General features: G+C 62.0%; 7 protein-coding genes across 7 annotated transcripts; 2 read left to right on the forward strand and 5 right to left on the reverse strand.

Moving 5' to 3' along the window:
* Nucleotides 1-102: 102 nt before the first annotated feature.
* On the reverse strand, nucleotides 103-2,526 carry COLE_05026 (uncharacterized protein; the record flags this gene model as incomplete). The annotated part of the gene is made up of 3 exons (XM_018419958.2): nucleotides 103-1,993; nucleotides 2,087-2,147; nucleotides 2,304-2,526. 3 exons carry the CDS (start codon nucleotides 2,524-2,526, stop codon nucleotides 103-105), a joined length of 2,175 nt encoding a protein of 724 aa, XP_018275120.1.
* A 459-nt stretch (nucleotides 2,527-2,985) lies between these two features.
* Nucleotides 2,986-3,540, forward strand: COLE_05027 (uncharacterized protein; the record flags this gene model as incomplete). Its single annotated transcript, XM_018419959.2, has 1 exon — nucleotides 2,986-3,540. The coding sequence occupies one exon, from the start codon at nucleotides 2,986-2,988 to the stop codon at nucleotides 3,538-3,540; it is 555 nt and encodes a 184-aa protein (XP_018275121.1).
* A 1,422-nt stretch (nucleotides 3,541-4,962) lies between these two features.
* Nucleotides 4,963-5,178, reverse strand: COLE_05028 (uncharacterized protein; the record flags this gene model as incomplete). The annotated part of the gene is made up of 1 exon (XM_065626382.1): nucleotides 4,963-5,178. One exon carries the CDS (start codon nucleotides 5,176-5,178, stop codon nucleotides 4,963-4,965), a length of 216 nt encoding a protein of 71 aa, XP_065482323.1.
* Nucleotides 5,179-7,121: 1,943 nt separating this feature from the next.
* On the reverse strand, nucleotides 7,122-8,508 carry COLE_05029 (uncharacterized protein; the record flags this gene model as incomplete). Its single annotated transcript, XM_018424598.2, has 2 exons — nucleotides 7,122-8,249; nucleotides 8,377-8,508. 2 exons carry the CDS (start codon nucleotides 8,506-8,508, stop codon nucleotides 7,122-7,124), a joined length of 1,260 nt encoding a protein of 419 aa, XP_018275123.1.
* Nucleotides 8,509-12,047: 3,539 nt separating this feature from the next.
* On the reverse strand, nucleotides 12,048-13,793 carry COLE_05030 (uncharacterized protein; the record flags this gene model as incomplete). The annotated part of the gene is made up of 1 exon (XM_018427058.2): nucleotides 12,048-13,793. One exon carries the CDS (start codon nucleotides 13,791-13,793, stop codon nucleotides 12,048-12,050), a length of 1,746 nt encoding a protein of 581 aa, XP_018275124.1.
* Nucleotides 13,794-15,480: 1,687 nt separating this feature from the next.
* COLE_05031 (uncharacterized protein) lies at nucleotides 15,481-16,038 on the forward strand (the record flags this gene model as incomplete). The annotated part of the gene is made up of 1 exon (XM_018419313.2): nucleotides 15,481-16,038. One exon carries the CDS (start codon nucleotides 15,481-15,483, stop codon nucleotides 16,036-16,038), a length of 558 nt encoding a protein of 185 aa, XP_018278149.1.
* Nucleotides 16,039-16,255: 217 nt separating this feature from the next.
* Nucleotides 16,256-16,483, reverse strand: COLE_05032 (uncharacterized protein; the record flags this gene model as incomplete). The annotated part of the gene is made up of 1 exon (XM_018419314.2): nucleotides 16,256-16,483. One exon carries the CDS (start codon nucleotides 16,481-16,483, stop codon nucleotides 16,256-16,258), a length of 228 nt encoding a protein of 75 aa, XP_018278148.1.
* Between the last annotated feature and the right edge of the window lie 804 nt (nucleotides 16,484-17,287).

Genomic DNA, 17,287 nt, shown 5'->3' on the forward strand with positions numbered 1-17,287 from the left:
ACGCCTTCTCCGGGCGCATTTCCTGATAGTTGGCGCTGTGGCGCTGGAAGCCAGATGCGTCTACTCCGTTCTCGCGTGCGTGGTCGCGAAGCTGAGTGAGATTCAAGGCCGACCCGCGGGAGGAGTGGGTGTGAACGGACGGAGGGGGCCGCCTGTGGGGAGGTGGTCGAGGTGGACCGGACGACTTCTCGCGTTCAAGAATGATATCTGCTTGTCAGCTGAGGCGACTCGTCTACACTCACTCCTTCGAAGCGACTCGGACATCTCGCGCACGATGATCATGCGTCGTCGCGAAGTCGGAGAGATTGGCCGAGCAACACCGTACTCGTCGTACTCGCCCATGGCGGAACCCAGCGCAGCCGCTGACACGGGCGCGGGGACAGGTCTAGCCAAGTCGTTGTTGACAGGTGGAGCAGGGGCAACAGCCGTGGTAGCGGCGGCTGCTGCGCGCCGTGCGGCGCGCCGGGCCTCAAGCGCCTCGAGCTGCGCACGGACTCGTGACGAAGCGAGGTAGTTGTCGTCCTCGGATTCGTCATCGGTCTCGAGCTCGACATCATCGGGCACCCGGTCGCTGGTGCCCGACCGGTGCGAGCGCCTCTCATCACTAGTCCCCGATCTGTGCGAACGCGCCGTGACTGTCACATCAGTCTGCACAGGCATCGCCACCGCGCTGTTGGATCGGAACATGGGGGCTGCCGCGGCCCCAGGTGAGTGGGCCATGGTGCCAAAGTTGGCGTGCGTCGGGGTCCGCCGGAATGCGGCATGCTCGTCGTTGCTTCCAGCTTCGGTGAGGTCGATCATGCTCTTGCCAGTGCGGAAAACACGACTGAGGAGACCCTCGGTGGGCTGCTTGACAGCCGGCGGGTCTATCTGCATTTTGGCAAACATGGTGCGCTTGCGCAGGGCTTCCTTCTCAAGCTCGAGTCTGGCAGCGGCTGCCGCGCGCTCCTTCTTGTTCATCTTGCCGTTGCGGGGCGATGGCGCAGCTGAAGGGGCAGCAGATGACACCTCGTCCTCCCAGTCGTCCTCGTTGTCCTCGACTTCGGTTACTCTGGCGCTACCGGCTGCTGTCTCGTCGTCGTCGTCATCCTCCCAATCCGAGTCGTCATTATCCTCGTCCCCATGATCGGGATCGGTCTGCTGCTGCTGCTGCTGCTGCTGCTGCTGCTGCTGCTGCTGCTGTTGCTGCTCCAACTTCTTGCGAGCGGCGATGGCCTGCACGGCGATTCTCTTCTCAGCTTGGAATCTGCCTCGCATCGTGGCCATCGACACATGCCGACGGGGCTCCTTCTTCTTCATGACGACGGCCGACGATGATTCTGCCGAGCTTCTCCATTGAGACGAGTCACTGGGCCCACCGTTTGCTTCGGGCGCTGGCGCTGGCGGTTGCTCAGCAGGAGCGATTGCTTCCGGCTCGGTAGAGACAGGGGCGAGAACCGGAGCTCGAGTCGCAGAAGTGTCTGACGATCCATCAGAGGTTCCGCTCACCTTGCCAGGACTCTGGTGTATGAAAAAGCCGCCCCTGGCGCCGCGCTTGCGTATCCTCTGGATCTCAGGGGAATCGCTCGCAGTGGTGGCGGCAACCTCCTCCTCAATCTCCTCCTCGCGCACGGGCGGTTGCCCAACATGCTTCGCGAAGGCAGTGGTTCCACCGACGCTACCACCCAGCGAACCGACGCGACTGGGCACAGGCGTTGGCTCCACTAACCGAATTTCGAGGTTGGGTGTGGGCGTTCCGGGAAGGGCGAGGTGAGGCGCGAGCCGCGGCGACTCGACGACTATTGCGTTCTCGCGCGCATCTTCTATCCAGTCCTTGAAAGAGTTTTGTTCGACCAGCAATTTGAGCTTGTTGGCAAAGGAGCGGCGGTTGCTCTCAAAGCTCTGTCTGTGATGCAGGGTAGGCTGGTCGACCGGAGTGTGAACCGATGCAGATGTGGTGGTGTCGGTTGACGATGATGAGTAGCGACGACGTACTCGAGCGCCGCCCCAGTGCCTACGGTCGGTTAGCAAAAGACATCAACCAAACTTGTCCGGGGCCGCCCAAAATAGGGCCGCGCAGATGGCGCAATGCGCGTTTGCGACTCACCTCCAAGCGAGGTTTTCAAGTCGCTCGCCGTCCTTGACCACATCAGCGGCACGGGAAACAACTGTGAGGGTCAGTACGCGTTTCCGGGGAGCCCAAGCGGAGGAATGGGATGAATGGTCCGAGGTCAGGTGGACATATGAAAGGCAAGGGGCGCGCGCCTCGGCATGGGGGACAAGAAAAGGACAGGAAAAGCTCGGGCCGAAGTGTTCGGACGTACCATTCCAAATGCTGGAGATGTCCTCGTCGTCGGACAGCAGGTCGGACGGGGGAAAGACAGAGGGTGTGAGAGTAAAGAGTGGAGCAGTCTTGCGGCCCGCACGCTCCGATGGGGAAGGTGAGGATCCGCGGAGCGTGAGAGGAGGGGTCGGGAGCGGCGCCGGATGAGCGTGGATGTGTGGACCGGGACCCACGGGGGCGGAGCGAATTGGGGACCGTGTCATTTTGCTCGGCGACACGGTTGATAGTCCAGGGCCGACGGAGAGGTCGGATGGAGATGCAGCTGTAGGCTGCGGTGCGTGTGAGGTTGAGGATGAGTGGGCACTAGGCCACGGCGGGCCTTGGCCTTGGTGACGGTGGTTTAGAGGTGGGGGAGGGGGAAGGTGGTGTAGAATGCGCGCCGGGTATGACGGCGGCGGCGGCGGCGGCGGCTGCTGCTAATGTTGCCACTTGAGTCGTCAAAAGCTGCTGCTTTTGCTGGTGATGGACAGTGTCCCAGGGGGCTATGACCTGGGGACAAAAGGCATGGGCGCGCGCAAGTGTCGAGTAGAGAATGAGAGTTGGTCGCGTAGGGGAGAGGCGCGACGGGGTGCGGGAGATAGGTTGTGGATTGAAAGGAGAAGAAGGCAAGAGTGAAGAGTGAAGAGTGGGGAATTGAGAAGAGCGTCAAAGAGACCAAGTGGATGAGAATGACGCTCTGTTGGGAGTTGTCGAGGACGATGCGCGCGATGTGGGGCGCGAAGGAGGCGGGGGGGGCCCGGGGGGAAAAGGAGGGGGAAGGGAGGGCAGGGGTTCTCGTGGTCTTTGCGCTGAATGTATCGATCTTGACGATCCTTGAGGACCTCAGCGAGCCTGGTCCGGGCGACACCGGCGACGAGGGGCGCAAAGCAGCCGGCAAGATGCGGCCGGTTGCGTTAGTCGGGGTGTGCGTAAGAAGATCGTGTGGGTCGAGTGGCGCGAATGGGACACTGCGGCGAGGACGACGACGACGACGACGACAAGGACGCGCGGGAGAACGCGAAGAGTGTCGGAATCGCAGGTCGCACGGAGAGTGGACGTGTGTGTGTGTACTAGGGGAAGTAAGACTCTGGTCGGGCGCAAGTGGATGGAATGTAGCGTGTAGGCGGTGGTTTGCGGAGCCTGTTCACGGTTCGCGGTCGCGGTTCGCGCTAGTCGGGCTTGGAGGATGGTTTAGAGGTTGGCGAGTTCGCGGAGACGGGATAGGTGTTATGTGCTAACCGAGGATGGATGAGGCGAGGCAGCGAGTCGTGGGAGAGAGGGAGTTGAAGGGCGGATGGACGCGAAGGCGCGTGCGGATGTGGGGAGGGGCGTGTGGGGGGGTGCACAGGCTGTAGGCTGAAGGCTGGAGGCTGAAGGCTGAAGGCTGAAGGCTGCAAGGAGGCTTTATGAAGATGGAGGATGGTTGCGACGAGTAAAGAGAAAAGAGAGAAAGAGAGAAAGAGAGAAAGAGGACGAGGACGAGGACGAGAGTGGCCAAACACAATCTCCTCGTCTACTACGATGGGGCGATAGGATAAGTGGGGGGGATTAGAGTGGTCACGAGTCAACTTACCTTGACATACAAAAGGTAATTCCATCTCCACTCGCGGTCCGCCCCCTGGCGGCTGGCCCACTCCTCCATACCCGGTAATGGTCGGCTTTCATTTCCTTTGCCCGCCATCCCGCATCCCTATGGCTATTCCAACTTGATCCAACACGCACACGCTTGCACAGAAATCCCACATGCATCGCTTTTATGCTACGCAACTACAACTACGCGGTGCGGACCATGCATCCGCTGCATTGCCTCCAGGCTGGCCGAGCCACTCTTCCAGGCTCTCCCAGGGAGTAGAGTAGTGCAGATTTGTCCCAATTGATACCCCGCATGGGACTATGGGGACTATGGGGACTATGGGCTGCGGTCGATCTGGGCGATCTGGGCCTCGTGCACTACTGCAGTATGTGCACTCGTGTCTTGCTCGCGCCGGCTTGCCCGCGCAGTCGACTGAAATGGGCCCACCCAGGGCATGGTCGGTGGCGGGGCGGCAAGCACCGGCTGCTCCGAGTCTGGCGGCATCCGCGCGCCAGCCATGGCTTGACAGCTTCACAGCCGCATGACCGCGCAGACCACGTGAGTTCCTGCCTCGGTAAATCCATGTGCCTGTGCCGGGGGCTCACCCGTCACTTGACTTTTTCTCTCGGGATTGACATCACCTTGATCACCTGCATCGCCTAATCGCCTGCTTGGCCTGCTTACTTGAACCATCGGTCACGCTCGCTTGTCCGAAATACGCATGGCATGGCCGAAGCGAGGTTGACGGCCGACATGCCGACCATAAACACCACCACAACCGGCCCCCAAGAACATTCGATGACATTGGATATGGCCAAGAGCTGCGACGTCAGCGCTGATTGGTTGCTAGCCGGCCAGACTAGTCCGCAATGACGACGACATGATTCCGCATTTCCGCAAAGCAGGCGCGTGGTGTAGTTGTCGATGCCGTCCACTTTCGCCTGTTCCGTCTCTCCAGTCTCTCCTCTAGGCCCCACGACGCGCGCCATACATCCCACAGCCGTGCTGATCCCATTCACGCCGCCAAGCGCTGTGCGATCCGGTGCGCTGTCGTTGACACTACCCATGAGCAGGGACGAGTTCATCGTCACCACCGTTGCGAGTGCCAGCACCCACCCCCGCTGCACAGGATATAGCCCGTCGGCGTCGGCTCTCCACGGCCGTCAGGAGCGGCCGGAGGAGCGGGAGCAGCGTCCACACCGCCACCCAGCCGGCCGTGAGGACTTGGTACGCGCGCGCCAGCGAGCTGGCATACGATCGTCCATATTCCGTTGAGGGCGAGGGCGGCGCCGATGCCGGCCATGTGTCTGACTTGAACGGGTGCGGCACAGACGGTAGCTAGCGAGGGCGAAACGGTCGAGGGGCACAGACTGTAGCTAGAGAGGGCGAAACGGTCGAGGGGCACAGACTGTAGCTAGCGAGGGCGAAACGATCGATGCGCTGCCAAGCGACGGTGGATCCGATCACGCGACATGCGTCGTCTGCACGTCCGCTTCGCACGTCTCGCCCCCCCCCCCCCCCCCCCCCTGCACAGAAGCCCCCTCACAGAAGCGCCTACTCACTGACATGCCCAGGCCGCTGGGATTAGCCGCGTCGCACATACGCACTTGTTGCGGTCGTAGAAGAGGGGCTGACCGCAGCCCACGAGGATACGACCGAATTGACGAACAGCGCCGTTGGCGAGCGCACCTCGCGGATGGCCAGCTCGCGCGTCCACTGCGCTTGGGCTTTGCGCGCGTGCCCTGCCTCCACGTCTTCGTCGTACGCGCCCCCCGCGAGGCGCTTCATCGCGAGTCCCTCGCGGCCGCGCATTCACGAGCGTCTCGGCCTCGCTGAGCGTCCAAGTCGACACCGTCGACACCGTCGACGCGGGCCGGTGCCCACGAGCCTTGATACCACCTCCGAGCGTGCCGTCCTCCCCGCCAAGCCGTGACTCGGCATACATACCCGCCGCGAAATGCCGACGAGCGTCGCCGCCGCACGAGACACGTGCGAGAGCCCAGGCCACCTACAGGAAAAAGGATGGTCCTCCACGTCGGTGCCCCGGCCATCGGTCAGCGGGGCCGAGGCCGCCGCCGAGCGGTTCCCCAATCCCCCACGTAGATGTAGAGCGCGAACGCGTGGCATACTTTCGTCCGATGTCCCAGCTGATGGCTTGCCGCTACGCGAGACCAGCAAGGGCGAGCCGACCCCGCAGCCCGCTGCTCAGCGCCGGACACAAGCAGACAGCCGAGCAGCCCACAGGGCCGCCCGAGCCGGTCAGACAGACCGTCAGGATGGACGAGGAACGCCCTCGATCAGCAGAGTCAGCCCGCCGCGGGTCGCGGCTCACGCCATGTGCTCGACCATGATGAAGGGAAGATGACGACGTAGGATGTTCGGCGAGCACGCGCATGAGCACGGCGCCTTGTCGTGGGGAGGGCGTCACTCGGCGAAGGTGGTTGTATGCTGGGTGGCTGTGATCCGTACGTCTGGTCCTGTGGCCAGCAATCTGCGTTGGCATCTCCATCGCGCCGTGAGTCAGCACCTCAACGATGCATGACGCGTCTGACATTCACATCCTGCAAGAGTGCCGAGTCGGTCACGAGTCGAGGATTTCGTCGTCGGAGATGGCCGATGGGCTGATGCCGGCGCCGGCGCCGGCGCGGCCGCACCGAGTGTGGCGGTCTCAGTCGCGATCGTCGCTGGCATCCAGTGCGTTTCACATTCATGTGAATCAAGCATGCTTCGCTGATTGAGCGCTGGTCGCTGTTGCTTCGCTTGCTGATCGCATGGCCAATGGCCAGCCCCGCCGCCTGGCCACCGCCGAGGCAGACGTCAGCGCGCGCATCAGCGCATCAACGCACAGCCCGCGGCCCAGCGGGCCGCTGTCCGCTCAGCGCTCAATGCTCAATGCGGCTTCTGGCGAGGTCCGCCCATGCGCTCACCACCCGTTCCACCGGAAGAGGGAGAGCAAGCTCGCGTCCGGTCCGGACGCACCTCAGGACGTCCAGGACAGTACAGTAGAGCCTGGCGGTTCGTGCGCGTGCGCCACCAGGGCCTCGGGACCGGTGCATATGCAGTCTAATGGTATGGTACAACAGCGGTGCGCGTCTATGCGTCGTGATCGTGAACATGACATGGGGTGGAGCTGCGGCGAGCGCGCTTGATGTGAATCGCGGTCTCCAGCTTCTGCTTCACGTCTCGGCCTCAGCCTCAGCCGCAGCTGGAGCCGCACTTAGCGAGTATACGGCGTGCTCGCCGCGACTAGTACTCGCCCATGCCCTGTGGGCGGAGGACGCGGTGGTTGCGCTCCTTCTCGACCTGGGCTGCGTGCTTCTTCTTCTTCTTGGCCGGGGACACGCTCACGAGCTTCGAGTCGACCAGCTTGCCGCGCAGCTCCTCGATGTCGCCGCCCAACAAGTCTTGCGCGGACCCGAGCGACGTGCCTGCCAGCACGAGCTGGGGTTCGGCGCTGCCGAGGAGGCGCTCGAGCACGGGCTCAAACGTCGCCATGTCGCCGCGCTCGTCGACCTCGACGATGAGGGGCGCGGGCACGATCGTCCACTGGTCCAGCGCGCGCACCAGCTCCTGGTGCCATGGGTCGCGCATGCGGCCGAACAGCACGAGCGGGTACTGTGCAATCACTTCGTCCTTGAGGAACTCGAGGTCGTTGGCCGCGTCCGGCGCCGCGGGGTCGAAGCCGACGAGCACGTCCATGTCGATCGTCTCGGACGGGTCCACGGACGCCGGGAGCGAGTTGCCCGTCGCGGCGGTGACGAAGCCGATCAGGGCCAGGAGCTCGTCGCGCGGCGACTCGAAGACGAGGGCGTTGGCGCTGGGCACGGGCGGCGGCGGCCGGTGGATCACGACCTCGGGCACCTCGTCGTTGATCGAGTACAGGTCGTAGTTGCGGCGGAAGCCGGCCGCGGGGGCGTACTGCGGCACGGCGGGAGCAGCCACGGAGCGCGAGATGAAGATGAGCATGATCGCGGCGAGTGATGTGGCGGCCAGCAGGATGGGGCGCACTCGCCGGGGCACGCGCACCCACATTCCCGTCAGCGGGCCGCCTTTGACGGCGCGCAGCAGGTCGCCGGCCGTGTTGGTTTTAGGCGCCATGTACGCTGTGGACACGTTGTCAAAGCCGAGGCCGAGGCCGATGTGTCCCGCCTGGCGCGGGATGTCCTCGGGGCTGAGGGGGCCGCGCTCAGCACGGTCGTAGTCTGAGAGAGTGACGGGCGCAGGTCGAGACGCGCGCGTAGCGGAAGGAGCGGAGGGGACAGAGGACACGGAAGACACGCCGAACTGGTCCTTGAACTGTGGAGGAGTGAGGGGGGGTGAGTCGGGGAGGGCAACCTGCCGCCTGGGCTCGAGAAGAGGGTCGACGTGGGGACGCTGGGAGGGGAGCAGATGAGAGATGGGAAAAGACGAGGTCGCCAAGACAAAGACAAGATATAGTCGGCGAGTGCGAGAGTCGGGTGTCAGCACGGACCGCAAGGAGGGAGATATGAGGGTGACTTACAGAGGACATGATAGGCAGATCTGGTGGCTTGGGGACGGTGAAACGAAGACAAGAGACAAGCTGGGTGTGAGCTGAAGCGAAGAGCAAGCGAGCAAGAGATTCAAGGTAGCCATAAAGGCGTCGTGCTTTCATGGTGGCATGTAGACGAGGCGCCAATGTCACCATGACTACGCCGCGGGATGCTAGCGTAGCGACATGGGAGATGAAATGATCTTGATGTGGATGAGCGGAATAAATACTCACGAGGGTGGATAGTCAGGGGCGGTGGCGCCTCGAGTGAATTGTTCCAGCAGTTAAGCTCGTTAGGCGCTGATCGGCGGTCGATCTGTTTGATGTGTATAATGTTCTGTGATGGAACAGCGATAGCGAGCACAACACAAGTGCAAGTGAGCGAGAGAAGAGTGATGCGAAGACGCCGTCCACGAGAGCTTGGGGGGGGGGGGGGGGGGTTAGTTTTTAAGTGTGACGAGGAGACGAGGGCAGAGGTACAAAGCAGTTGAGGCGAGGTGAGGTGAGCGGGAAAGGGTAGGTAACGGGTTTTGGCGGGTACGTGAGTGATCGTGCCTCGACCCTGCCGCCGGAACTGCAACCCAACCTTGTACGCTGACGAGCTGACATTACCGCATCTATGTACACACCGATGCACCTTGCATACGCCATGCGCGGGAAATCTCTAGTGCGCTCCTGACGCGCCTGACGTCTCATCCGCCTCAATTGTTGCAGAGTATGACAGCGTTTAGCAGGGACGCAGAAGTGGGTGCCGAGATTGCTCAGGGGCGGCCCAGTCGCCTGGGTCCCGCCTGCCGCATTAGCCGTCTGCCGTTCTGCCCGCCGCTCATCTCCCTTTCATCGAGCCCTGCCACGCCCTGCCGCCCGCCACGCCACCAACCTCTCCGCCAGCCGCCAGCCGCCAGCCGCCAGCCGCCAGCAGCCAGCAGCCAGCCAGCAGCCAGCCAGCAGCCAGCCGCATGACGCTGGCTCGCATCACCGTCCCGCAGATTGGCGCCACTGCATCCCGTGCTCTGGCTAGGCCAAACAATTCATTCGTTCCCAGTGCAGCAGCATGACGGCGCCGCATCCCCTGTCGCGAGGCGACTGCAGCGAGATAGACATAAACGTGAAACGAGGCACGGCACATTCGGCGGCCCATCCAACTTTGCCCGAGGCCACCGAAATTTGTCTCCACGCATCCCGCAGCGCCGCGCCGCCTCTCGCGTCGCATGCAACGTGCTGCCGATGCCAACGTATGGGGAGAACAAGGTTGGGAGAGGCAGAGCGCATCGGCCACGCCGCTTCCCACGCGTGTCGTCGGCCACGGGTCCGAAGAGAAGACTCGGCGATCGCACGCCGCCGTCCTCGGTCCCATTGTCATTCCGGCCAGCCCTGCGTGGCTGGCATGGCGCTGGCTCGGCCTGCACCATCCGTGGAATAGCCTCCAAGCATGCACTCAGCCCTGGATCGAGAGGAGCAGTCGACGCTTCGGGGCCTCGGGGCATCGGGCCAAGATTCGGCAGGAGCAAGGCACACCACACCATGCGAGCCGAGTGGCATGCGCGTGGCGGCTGCCGCTCGACGATAAGACGTGGTGCCTTGCTCAATGAACGGCTTCATCGTTGTCTGGCTTCTATTGCCTCTCCCCTGGCGGAAACATCGCTTCGCTACTGTTCTGCAACATGCCAACGGACTAACTGACGCATGCTGACGGGCGCCTAACAGGTACACTGTGGAGATAGTTACGAGGCGAGGGCCTAGCGGGTGTAGTGAGACGATGGCGAGGCACATGTGCCGAACCCCGATGGCGGCGTGGCTGAGCCGAAGTGCTTATCGGGCGTCCAGAGTCGGCGGCGGCGCATTCTTGATCTCTTGGAGCGAGGTGACGCTTGCCCCGATCCTGGGTCGACGCCGCCGACTTAATCGGATGCAGTGTCGTCTTGTCCTTCATGCAGAGGGCATGAGAGGGACTCGCAGGCGTAAGAATAGGGCGAGGAGATCTCCTGTCCCGGCTTGTCTTGCTTGCCTTGCTTGCGCGCCTTACAGTGAAACGATGTCTTGGCTCGACTTCTCGTTGCCCTTCTCAACCATCTTCACCTCTCCTTGTGGCACAAACAAGCCAGCGTCGTCGCCCAAACCTGACTATTAAGCCGACTGAGGCGTATCCTGCCTGGCATAGCATCCCACTGTTACCCGCGGCCGAGGAGGACGCTGTTGATGTCCCAGAAGTAACTGTCAAGCGCAAGAATCGGCTATCGGAGAGAGCGAGACAACCCATGACGCCGCAAGGTGGGTTTAGCCTTTAAGAACGCAGTTTGACTCCTACCTACATCGCAAACTCTCAAGCCAATGAGCGACATAGTGCGACGAGAGCAGGCGTGAGCTAGTGCAGAACGGTATGACCGGAAGCGAGGCCGAGGTCCACATAGGATAGTGGTGATACCCGCACCGGCGGTACTGGGTTAACTGCGATACTGCTGGTCGCGACTCTTCACATTAGACATCTTTTGGCATCCGAAGCGAAGCGAAACATACAGCCTGCGCTAACGGCAGTACTGCAGACGACGGCTGTGGCGGCAGGCATCAGTCTCCACAACTTTCAGCTCCTGACACACCAAACACCACTCCTACAAATTCCCACTGGCGCCGCCAGTCTCGGCCCGGATTCATGCACGGCCATCGCCATGCGTCCCCTATATCCACTGCCGACGCGATTCCACCATACCCGCCTCTCTCTGGCCGCATATCACCCACTTACACACCGTCCACCAGCAGCGCCGCATCAATCCCCAGAGAAGCGGAGGAAGACGGAGACTGTCCGCGAACAGGTGCATAAACGTGGTATTATATGGCGCTCAAGTACCATTTTGTGGTGAGCGGTCGACGTGGAATGATGGGTGCCGCATTCCGCTTCGGATTGTGGCGGGTGGCGTGCCAGAGATTCTCGGCAATAGCGGTAGCTCCCGCACTTTCAATGTCTGGACCCTCCGCTCTCGCTCTCGAGGGCTACTCCAACTGGACGAGGCCAGACTCTTGCTCCCGAGTTGGTGTTTCGAAAAAAGTAAAAACCATTTGCTCTCGTTAGCTGCTCGGACAGGACAACGCCTGTCGCTTCCGCGGTTGGTGTGGGCAGGGGCGACGAACATTCGGCAAGATGTCTGCGGTCTTCACCTCGACTTGGCTGACAGGACAGTCCCGCATCTACCAATTGCCCTTCCGCACCCAGAACCCCCACCCAGACTCGAGATCGCAAGCGCAGGCCGGGGCTGCTTCCTACCACTCCAAAGCCACGAGGACACCGCTGAGTCAGCCCCCTCTCGCCATTCGCCAACCACTGCCCCTTTCCAACCAGCGCGCTCTTATTCCTCCCCCCCCCCCCCCCACCCCCGATACCTAATTTCGCTACATGCTCTGCACGGCGACAAACTAAAAACGGGGAAAACTACATTACGGCGCAGCGCCAGCCAGACCCACACTGAGAGATAAGAGAGAGACGGGTACACCAGGTACCCAACATTGTGGGCAGGCGAAGCGCGCATTAACACAGGGGGGAGGGGGGGGGGGGAGGGCGTGTCTGTGGCGGTGGAGGACATGAGATGCAGGGGCTGAGATGAGATCGACTCGGCGATTAAGGACAGCGCGACGGCCAGGTCGAGATGGTACATTTGAGGTTGACGAGGTTACGCCGAGAGGCCAGGAATGTCGTTGACAAAGGCCTGCTGCTCGTACGGGCCGTAGGCGGCGTACCCGGGCGGCGTGCAGCCGGCCGTGTACAGAGTCGCTGATGGCGCAGGAGTCGAACTCGAGTAGTTGAGCTGGTACGAGTAGCTCTGCGTGCTGCCGTACGCCGGAGTGCCCGCCGAAGCGGGAGTAGGGGCTGAAGCAGAGTGCAGAGTCTGTTGCGACTGTGGGGGAGTGTAAGAGGCGTTGCTGGCGGGGTAGCTGTGTGAGATCTCGGTGGTCATAGCCGCACGGTAGTATGCCTGTTGCTGCTGGGCCTGGTGACCTGCACTCGTGAGGTGAGCGGTGGACGGAGCAGAGGTCGGGGTAGCAGCCTGGACGGGTGGGATCGTGATGGGGGCAACGGTCCAGCCACCGCCATAGGGCGTGTGCGGGGTGTGCGGCTCCACACCATACGAGGGCACGGCATAGACGTTGTGGTGAGTCGTTAGAGGAGCCGGGACCTGCTGGTGGTGCATATCATTGAGAGGGCTCGTCATGTGCTTGCCACGCTTGATGTGGCGCTCAAAGTCAACGTTCTCCTTGTTGTCTGCCATGGGGTCAAAGGCAAGACCCATGCCGGTAGTGTCGTACGGGCGCTTGGAGGCAGGGTGCACGCCACCAACAGGGGGCTTCTCAAAAAAGTCGACCGTGATTTCAGTCCAGAGGTGGGCGTTGCGGTCCTCAATCTTGACTATTCCGTGGGCACGCTGCTCACGGATCTTGTCCTCGTTGGCCTTGCGGACCTCCTTGGCGATGAGGTAGATCTGGCGGAGCTCGTAGTGCTGGCGCGGAGGAATGGAAGACGAAATCTCGGCGGTGGCAAAGTGCAGGCGAGAGATGGTGAGCTCGCGGAGGTCCGGGGCGGTCGCCGCAGCAATGGCCGCAGAGCCCTCGGCGCGAGGGCGGCTGGCCTGTTGGATAATGCTCGCCAAAAGACGCGGGCGCTCCTCCTTGTGAAGGTGGTCGGGCTCAATGTGGCGCATACCGACGGGCCACCAGGGTGGAGGCTTACCCTCGTCCCCGCGTTTATTCTTGTACGGGTACTTGGTCTGCTTCTTGGGCTCGACGACCTTGATCCAGGCCTTGAGAATGTTGGCGCAGACCGACTGTCCGAGGTGGGTGAAACGCTCAATGTAAACCGACTCGAGCATCATGGGGGTGATAGTGATGGCGGCAATGCGGCGGGGTGGGGAGGCCTTGGCGGCGGAGAAGACGTGCTGTCCAGGGGCGGGGGTGTGACGGCCCTGGGCAGTCGCGGCGTCAACAGTGCCATCCATGAGGGAAGGGTCAAAGTCGACTGTGCTGCCGTGGTGGCTGCCGGCACCCTTGTTACTGCTGTCGTCGTCGTCGTCGGCGGCGTCGTCATCGCCGTCCTCGCCATCAACGCCGAAACGCTTCTCCTGACGCTCAATCTCGGTCCATCGCTCCTCGTTCTTGGACTGGATGACAGTTGCGCGTCTGCGGAGGACCTCCCAGTTGATGACACCATCGAGACGAGTTTGACTGGCGTCGTCGTAAAAGTGCTCACTAGCGTGCACCTCAATGTTGCCTTTGGGGGTGACACAGACGAGCAGGTAGTGGCTGCCGTCCACGTGGGAGGCCTTGTTTGCCGCCTTTGTGACAAATTCGCGCTTGGTCTTCCAGTGACGGTTGCACTTGGCCACAGAGTGGTAGGGCTCTTCGCGGGATGGGATGCGCGGCATCTTTAAACGTTGAAGAGGAGGGAGAGGGGAGGGGAGGGGAGGGAAGAATGAGAAGTTTCGAAGAGGAGATGAAGAAGAGAGGGGCAGGGGAAAGGCCGAGAAGGAGGACGAACAGTGAAAGAGAGTGAAGGTTGAAAGGAGTGACTGTGGTTGGCTTCGGTGGGCGGTGCTGGGCGTGTTAGCACTCCATGGACAGGCGGCGTGCGAGGGTGGCCGAGCAGGACGACGCTCCGGGCGTCAAGGAGGGTGTGAGAGGAAGAAAGAGAGAGAGGGAAGAGGTTTGCACGGGATGAGACCGCCGCACCGTGTTAAGGAGCTGGACGGAAGGAGGAGGAGGGGGGGAGGAGGGGAGGGGGAGGAGGAGCGAGGATATCGCAAAGAGAGAGGAGAGGAGGGAGGAGGATGAAGAAGATGGTAGAAGGAGAAACAATGCAATGGTCAACTCACAGTTGCCTTACACCGAGACTTGAAGAAGGAGGATTGCAGGCAGCGTTGCGGGGCGGGAAAGGGGAGGAGAAGAGAGAGAAGGGGGGGGGGGGGGGGGGGGGGGGGAGTGGCCAAGGGCGTGCAAGAGTAGCGCTCGTAGGGGGGAAAGCGTACAACTTGGTGGCGACCGCTTGCTGCTTGCCAAGATGGAGAGAGAGTGTGGGATGGCAAGACGAGACGAGAGGAGAGGAGAGGAGAGAATGAGGATGAGAGGAGGATGTGTTCGGGAGAAGGGGGATGGGAGGGGTAGACCAAGGGGGATGAGGGGGGTGAGGGGGGGTGCGAAGGGGGGGGGGGGACGAGGCCTCTGCGGTGTTGGGTTCAGGTGGGTCGTGCGGGGCGGCGGGTGAGGGGGAGGGGGAGGGGGACGAGGGCGGGTGGGTTGACAGGGGGATGTGTCGGAGGCGAGGGGAGCAAAGGGAGTGACTTTGGGTAAACGAGTGTGGGTTGGGTGGTGCAAGTGGGAGGGAGTCTACTGTAGAAGATAATAAAAGCAACAGACGATTACTGTAACCACAGTAGTCGTGTTGGTACGCCCCCCGGCGCCTAGTCATCATCCGCAAGGACCCTCAGCGCAGTCCCAGAAGCCGTATGCATCGCGGCATCGCGGTATCACTCATTCCGCCTCCCGATAAGTGCTTTCCATCCCCCGTGACCTTTGTCATCCATCAACCTACTGTACAGGACGCCAAAGACAGCATGGTAGCAAGCATGCATCCTGCAACCGCATCCAGTAAACATCGAGCTTGTCACCGTGTGCAACGAGTGGTCGGGCCATCCGAGTGTTTACCCTGTTTACAACAACAGGGTTCTTCAACTGCCACCCCCCCCACCTTGGTCACCATGCACCCTTTTGCGCCCTTTTGCTTCGCGGCGCGCGGCGCGTACAAGGCGCGCGTCGACGCGGTCCATTCGGTGCCTGAAGCGTCAAATCAGTCGCGACTCTCTCCTCGGGTCTTAGGCCTCAAGTGCGCGTTCTTGAGCCTTTTCGTGCGGCACACGATCCTGACCCTCCCTCCATCCCATCCCTTACCCGGCGGCGTACCTCATCCATCCTCGATTCCTCGATAGTTCTTTTACGGGCTTTGCCTCCTCCGCTGCCCACTCCTTTCGGCAATCTCGATCTCGAGTCTTGGGTGCGTTGCCCTCTCGCTCCCTTGTGCTTGGCCTTTCTTTGGGTGCTCGCATTCGTCGGCATGGCATGGACGGGACAGACCTTTGCACTTTGAAACACCATACACAAAGCCCTGTAGTCGAGACCTTTTCTCCCTCGTGCCCACTTCTGCGCCCTCTGAGCCCGCTGTGCCCTCTGGCCTCTGTGCTCTCCTCCTTCCACAGGCACCCTCCTCAGGAAGTTCGGAAGGCGGCACACCATCCGCCAACTGCAATCTTGCCAGATCGTGCACGGCAGCTGCGGAGGCGGCACACCCACCGGCAAGTGTACGGCACAGTCCGGAATCGCGCACACGTTCCGGAAGTCGCAGCCTCAGAATCCCTGAGCGGGCGCGTCATTCGGCCAATCGGACTGAGCGCCGCCGTGGCGTGTAGTGGGCGTGGGCGGTGGCGAACTGTCGGCAGATTAGCAAGTGGCGAGCGGTCTGTGGCGATCGCGGCGATTGCAGCCACAACGGCGGAAACGGATGGGCATGTTGCATGTTACATGCTTCATCTGGGCATCTGGCATCTGGGCATCGGCGCATGGTCTGGCCGCTGGCCGCTGGCCGGCGCAGACGGCAAAACTCTCTGCTCCTCTTGTTGATCTTGTTCCTCTCCCCTCCGACCCTGCAAAGCCTGCAAAGCTGTCGAAGCTCTGCGCCAGCTGTACCCTGCAGCAACGCCTCACGCTGCTATTTCCTCGCGCCTCGGCCGCGAACCCGACAGGCCGACATCCGCACTCCAACTCAAACCTAAAGCCACTCGGTTCGGGTGTCGTGTCCATCTCACAGTGTCGCTTACATATGCAAAGTCAGTCGCGGTCAGCGCATCTCGTAAACATGTCCATCGTGCGCAGCCTGCCGGACAGACGCTCTCCTGGCGCCTGATCGCCGTTCATGACACTGTCTGTGCAGATGTGCAGCTGGAACCCCACCTGAAGCACTGGATTGCTCGATCGCTCTCTGCACTTCTGTGGTATCGGCAGGCCATGCAGCCAGCAGCCAGCTAGCCAGCGAGCTCTCACACCAAAAATCCAGCGCATTGACCATCTCCCCCTCTCACTCAAGCCGCTCGGGCCCATCATGTCACCCGCTCGCGCCTGCACCGCCTTCACTCGCCGCCCTGCAGTGCCTCTGAGCATGGACGCGGAACACGGGGCCAGGGTCCGTAGAAAGGTCCCGCTAGGACCCGGTGACCGGTTCCTCGTGCGTGTTTGCTTTCGTTGGCGAGCCCACTACGGCGGACGACCCATGCATGCCATGTGATGACGAGGGGCCCGGTCTGGGTCCGGAGACCCGCACGTACGACGCGCCCGCGTTGGAGCTCCATCGATCGCTGAGCGCGTTGAGCCTGCCCCATCTACTGCCGTCGACTTTGCCGCCAAGGATCACCATGCCGACAGCCGGCAGATTACGGCTGTACAGTGTAGTGCCTCGAGCACGAAGACGAGTGATCGGCGCCACGGTGGTCGTGTCTGCTGGCGCGCACATGCGCACAGAGACCAGTAGAGAGCCAGCGGCCCAAGTGAAGGGTACAAGATTAGCGGAAGAAGCGTGCCCTGCACCCAGATCAAGCGTGGAGAGAACCCGGACCGTCTCCCGCGACCCCATAATACGAGGGCGAAGACTGGCAGGCGAGCGCGGCGGCGCGGTGGACAGAAATGGAGAATGCGTGACTGCCAGATGTGGTCTCGGTGTCACCCTGCAGGAGACGTTTCAGCCTCAAGCCGCGCCGAGCCGCGCTCCATGGTGGTCGTGTGAGGGGACCGTGGGAGAGTGCGGCACGTTGCTTGTCAAGTGCACGCATGCCTTCCGAGATCGCTTGCCTACTATCTCTGGAGCCTATTTCGGACA

The sequence above is a fragment of the Cutaneotrichosporon oleaginosum genome (genome assembly GCF_008065305.1).
Source record: "Cutaneotrichosporon oleaginosum strain ATCC 20508 chromosome Unknown ATCC20508_contig04, whole genome shotgun sequence".
Taxonomy (NCBI): Eukaryota; Fungi; Basidiomycota; class Tremellomycetes; order Trichosporonales; family Trichosporonaceae; genus Cutaneotrichosporon; species Cutaneotrichosporon oleaginosum.